Source organism: Geospiza fortis, unplaced genomic scaffold, assembly GCF_000277835.1.
Source record: "Geospiza fortis unplaced genomic scaffold, GeoFor_1.0 scaffold85, whole genome shotgun sequence".
NCBI classification, from domain to species: Eukaryota; Metazoa; Chordata; class Aves; order Passeriformes; family Thraupidae; genus Geospiza; species Geospiza fortis.
Window position 1 is genome coordinate 1,477,190 of NW_005054358.1, and position 5,982 is coordinate 1,483,171.

The window sequence follows — 5,982 nt, forward strand, 5'->3', positions numbered from 1 at the left end:
TTTCCATGTTACTGTCCAGAGGGCTGGATGTGATGCAGAAATGGGATTTTGGCTGGGGTGAGTAGATCATCTTTCTAAACCAGGGAGACAAATTAAGAGAAAATACTGACTGACCCACACAAGGCTTGGCTTGATCTTCACGTGTGTGAGGTTGTTTTACACTAGGTATTACAAAATGCACCAGCAGACTTGATTCAGTGGTAAATTAATTAATCCTTGCCCTGAACACAGCCCCTTCCCCAGGTAAATGAGGCAGTTCAGTGAGCTCTGCCTGTGCAGCCCTGTGACATTTCAGGGACAGTCCTTTTGTGTTCTTAGGAGCTTTAATATGGAAGGATCCCTGCAAACTTCTCAGTGGGTATGTCCATTTGTCCTTCCTTTCTCCTTTTATGTGTCATAGAAATTATGCCAAGGTACACAGAGCTTAGCAGATAGAACTAATTTTTACTGGCAGAAGGAGCATATCTAATTGGGTAATTATGATTTGCCTCAGTTAACAGAGCTGATTTTTTCTCACTGTTTAGCTTGCACAGAAAGTGTCTTGATGTCTGCAATGAAAAGATCAAGATATTACTTCAGATTCTATTCCACTGCTTACTGTGTGTTCAGACTCCATGGAATATTGATCATGTTTATTATTAATTCAGAGAGGAGAAAATTGTCAGAGTCATAGAAGTGCTGTTATCTCAACATCTTCTTGATTTGCTTGTTGTTAGAATTAATAAACACTGCTAAAAATTGGTTTGGGAGAAAACACTTCTGCCTCAGTTGCTCCTGGGGCTGGCTGTAATCTGGTTTTTTTTTTTTTTTTTTGTGTAATTATTGTGCTTGAAGCATATCAGATGAGGGAATGAGATTCTGCCAGCTCAGGCTACTCTGCTTTATAAGTGTACTAATTTTGGGTGGAGAAAGATAGAACTAATTCCTGGAAGCATCTGGGCTGGGGGACAGGGGAATTAGAAAGCAGAAATAAAACAGCAGGTCCTTTGGGATGTAACAACTTCACCCCTTCATTGTCCCAGGAAATAAGTCTTCCTAAGTCTATTTTTAAGTTAAACAGAAGTGTCTTTTATTGTTTTGGTGTTTTTCCCCAAAGAATTGGAGCTGTTCCCCCAGAGCCCTGACGTGTGGCACTGGCACAAGGTGGCAGGGAAGGCACCTTCTCTGCACCACCCAACCTGGCCTTGAATGTTTTTGTGTCCTTGTTTTTTAATTCTCAGGTGTTTCAGTAGATGTTAGTGGCTGTCAAGTCATTTTATTGCACAGCTTAAAATTCTGTGGAGATTCCCTTGGTGAGCGATGGGAAACCACTGCTGCAACTTTTAATGTATTTTCTTCCCCTGGCTCATGAAATGGATTATTTGGATTTGTCAGACCATGCTCTGTTTGTGAGAGGTCCTTTACAGCAAGGAATTAAAACCTTGTATCAGCTGTAGGTTTCCAGTCATTATTTAGAAATCTGTTTTTATTTTTGTGGTCTGCTTATTACAAATATTGACCTGGAAGTCAAGAGCACAAACCCCCTCTTGAATTAGAAACCTGCACCTTAAAATGTGGAATGAAAGTGTTGCTCACTGTGACGTTGACAGGCATTTTATCTTTTCCTCCATGTTTGTGTAGAGGGTTGTTAAAGTTTTAGTTCCATCAAGCTGGCAGCAGCCCAGTTTGTGAAGTCTCTCATTCCTTCCCTTTCACAAGCTGTGATGAGTAACTTTGTTTGATTCAAGTGTCAGGCTGTGCAGAAAAATGCAGGGATAATGAAGTTAGGAAGCTTTTCTTTTTTGGAAACCTAGATTTCTTTCTTTTTCAGACCACCAGTTGTGGTTGGTAGAGAATGCAGAGGATAAAGGCCAGTTTTGGTAGGTGCCAGTTTTGATGTTTAACCTGATCCTTGATGTGTTCCTTCTCTTTGCAGTCGATATTGAAGAAGACAGTGACTTGTTGGTAAATGATCTCCAGACCACATTCCCAAGCAATCAGATAATTATTGTTTTCATTCTTTTCTGAGGCCTCTCAGCTTCCCAGGAGAAGATCCTGGGCAAAGAGGATTTTTCAGAAGGTACCCTGATGACACCGTTGTTTGTGCAGTGCCCATCCCTGCAGTGTGGGGATCCTCAGGCAGGATCCATCCCTCCCCTTGCCTAGCACCTCCTGCTCTCCTGGCTGGGTGTGCAGCTCATCCTGCAGCATCTCCAGGAATCCCTGTGGGCATCAGGGAGGGTTCCTGCTTTGGGCAGACAGCAGTTCTCATCCTTAGATGCCTCCTCGTGCTCTTTTCCCTGGGTTTTTAGGGTGCAGGGCTGGAGAGGAGATGCTTTCCCTGCCTGTGGGGCCAGAACTTGAGTGTTTGGGTTGAAAATGCCCTTGGTGTGTTGGGGCTCAGGAGTTTGGCTCACCCTGGGATTTGGGGGGGCAGGGAGATGGACAGGGAGTCAGAGCAGCTCATATGGAGCTGCTCTTTCTGCAATCCCAATTTATTGTTTATAGCTGATTTAGGGTCTTTAATGCTGCAGTGTAGCATTCACATTCTCTGATAAAATCCATTCACCCAGGGTTTTTCTCCTGGGAAGCTGAGAGGCCTCAGAGAACAGGAAAACAATTCTTATCTCATTTGCTTCTCCTGTGTTGTGCTCATGTGGAATGTGTTTGGAGATTGTTTACCCACAGGTGATTGTTCCATTGGATTCTGCTGGGAGTTGTTTTCACTCTTTGGCCAATCAAGGCCAAGCTGTGTCGGACTCTGCAGAGAGTCAGGAGTTTTCATTATTATCTTTCTGGCATTCTGTAGGTATCCTTTCTGTATTCTTTAGTATAGTGTAGTATTCTTGAATATAATATAGTATTATAATAAATTAGCCTTGTGAGAGCACAGAGTCAGATGCTTCATTCCTGCCTTAGTCTGGGGGGAATGAAAATACAATGCTGCAGTGTGCAGGAAATTCAGTTAATAGCACCAACAGCATTACTATTTGTTTTTACAACAGCATTATTATTTATTTTTATTTTATATCTTGTGGTGTTAGTTCTGCTGACAATCAACTTTGGGTCAACTTGTTGGGTTTCTTGTTTGGAGGCTGATCATTAAATGACTTTATTACGATCCCAGTGGCAGGTTTGATTGTTTATATTGGTAGATAGAAGAATTATGGTTAAGGTTGGAAAAAACCTTTAAGATCTTGAAGTCCAACTACCAGGCCAGCACCACCCTGGATTCACCACTAAACTATGTCCCCAGGTGTCACATCCACGTGTCCTTTGAACACTTCTAGGGCTGGTGGCTCCACCCCTGCCCTGGGCAGTTTGTGCCAGTATTTTACAACCCCTTCCATGAAAAGATTTTTCTAGTATGTAATCTAAACCTCTCCTGGCAGAACTCAAGGCCATTTCCTCAAGATGACATGGAAAGGGTACTCTGAGGTAGATGTGAATATTTGTGGCAGTGGGGTTCTTCCTTGGCCTGGCTGGGGTGGGAGATGGGAGTCAAACCCTTCAGAAATAAAAACTGTGGGTTTGAAATTCAGTTTATGGAATTCAGCCCTTCATGGTAGGGTGGTATTGTCACATGGTCACAGATGACAATGGTGTAAATTCTGGTTCCAAAAGTCAACTTCCCAAAGCTTGGGGTAATCCTGGGCAAATTCAAGTGTGTGTCTCTTGGGAGGGACAAGTGGGGAAAGAATTCAGAATTAAAAATTTGAATTTATTAGGTGACAGAATTTACCACACAGGAGAGAAAATTGCTTTTCCAAAGGGCCCAGCTTATTCCTGAGCAGCAATTTGTATTTATAAAAACAGAAGTGTAAGAACAATGTAGTGACTGAAGGTAAAAGGTATAAGGAAGAAAATGCAAACTTTTCTGAATAGTCTACTTTGGAGATATATTAGGCATAGAAATAAGGTTGAAATTATTATAGTTTTATTTGTTAAAGGAAACTGCAATTTCTGCATGATTCTTAAACTCATCTGTAAATCTTCATGCTGTGGGAATGCTGTTCAAGGTTTTCAAATAGGAGGAGTTTCCCAGTTATGTTTTCATTATTGATTAGCTCAGAGAAGTTCCTGGAAGGTGCATGGGACAGCCAAGGACCTAATGTAATTAAGATGTATTAAAATTGGGAAGTAAGGAATGGAAGTAGCATTGACTTCAAATTCATGAATTAAATAAGTGAGAACTGTAAGGGAATTTCTTATGTAACTTTCAGCACCACAATTTGGACAAGTTGTAGAAAAGATTAGGAATTATTGGGGGTAAAATGCTTTGTGTGGAGAGACTTTTAAGTTTCTGATCATAATTTTCTCGTTATGAAATTGCAATTTATTGTGTGCAAAAAATTTATTTAGTTTGGTGAAGAAGATATTACTAAGAATAATTTTCTGGAAACAGTGAGGAAAATTTGGTGGATTTGCCTTTTCCTGGCAATAACAACAACAAACATCATCATCATCATCATCATTATTATTATTAATTTTATTTGTGTTTTAATTATTTTTATTATTGTAATAATTGTCTGATATTCTTCCTGTGTCCCTCCCCTTGATCAGAGCCTGATTTTAGGGCATAAAATATGACCTGGATTGATAAAGGAAGGACAGCTGCATCCTGGCACTGTGACTTCCAAGGATGTGGAACTGAATAGAAAATATGCTTGATTTTTCCAAAAAGGCTTTTAAAATAAATAAGATTTCTTCAGCAGATCCCACCTTTTGTACAAACCCATCAACATCTAGATGGGCAACAGATGAGCTCAGAGGGTGAGCTGCTCTCACAAATGAGGAAATTGGCCCCTGAAACTTAATGTTAACCCTGTGAAGGATTTCAAGGATTTGTAGAGTATGGAAAATAGGATGCAGCAGCTGAAATGAACCATCAGCAGCATCACCTCAGCAGTTCTGCAGAAAGCCATGAAAAACCCCTCAAAGCCTGAAGTTATCAGGAGTTCCCTCTCTCCAGTGCTCTGCCAATTCTCATGGACAAAAAGCCCCACACCAAACCTCCAAATAATAACTGTGCCCTCTACAAAGTGGGTGTGGGAGTTCTGGGATGTGTTGTATACCTGAGTTCCATGGGAGGATTTCGAGTTCCAGGTCAGAAGGAGCTGGGAAATAACAGGCACATGAAGGTGCCAATTTGCTCCCTTGCTGTGCTAGCTGCTTTTTGTGAGAAGCTGCAGTGCAGGAGGTGCTCACAGCAGGATTTTTGTGTTGCTTGCAGACAATTCCAGCGGTGCCAAGTCTGACATGGACATGGCCTACGAGAGGGCCCGGGTGCACCTGGCCCCCGAGGATGCCGCCGGCAGCCCCGGCGTGGCCAAGGTGGGTCTGCTCCTCCCAGGGCCCAGCCTGATTCCTGGGTCAATATCTGCTTTGTGCCATTGGTCAAAAAATTTTACAAGTAAGTTGTTGTTCTGGTTCCTCTGAGTGCCGCTGAGGGAACCCCGGCCAGGCCCACATAGTGAACAGCAGGATCTGACAAGGATCTCACTCCATGTTTCAGAAAGCTGATTTATTATTTTATGATATATATTATATTAAAACTATACTAAAAAGAATAGAAGAAAGGATTTCATCAGAAGGCTAGCTAAGAATAGAAAAGGAAAGAATGATAACAAAAGCTTGTGTCTCAGACAGAGTCCGAGCCAGCTGACTGTGATTGGCCATTAATTAGAAACAACCACGTAAGACCAATCACAGATGCACCTGTTGCATTCCACAGCAGCAGATAATCATTGTTTACATTTTGTTCTTTACATTTTGTTCCTGAGGCCTCTCAGCTTCTCAGGAGAAAAAATCCTAAGGAAAGGATTTTTCAGAAAATATCATGGGTACACCAGGGGTACAGAGGGCAGCCAGGCTGATCGCCTGCAGCAGAGGAGACCCTGGAACAACAACAGAAGTTGAAGGGGCCGACTCTTAGCAGGGGTCAATCCAAAGTTTTATTCAGGAGCTCCAGGGAGCCTCTACAACGTCAGGGGGGTTCCTGCT

General features: G+C 42.1%; 1 protein-coding gene across 2 annotated transcripts in view; it reads left to right on the forward strand.

Moving 5' to 3' along the window:
- The window catches only part of PNPLA7 (patatin like phospholipase domain containing 7), a 133,443-nt gene that overhangs the window by 20,001 nt on the left and 107,460 nt on the right, over window positions 1-5,982 (forward strand). For both annotated transcript variants that reach the window (XM_031059253.1, XM_031059255.1), the window contains exon 13: window positions 5,213-5,313. In XM_031059253.1, the coding sequence (XP_030915113.1) occupies window positions 5,213-5,313 (101 nt within the window). The remainder of the gene's footprint in view (window positions 1-5,212; window positions 5,314-5,982) is intronic.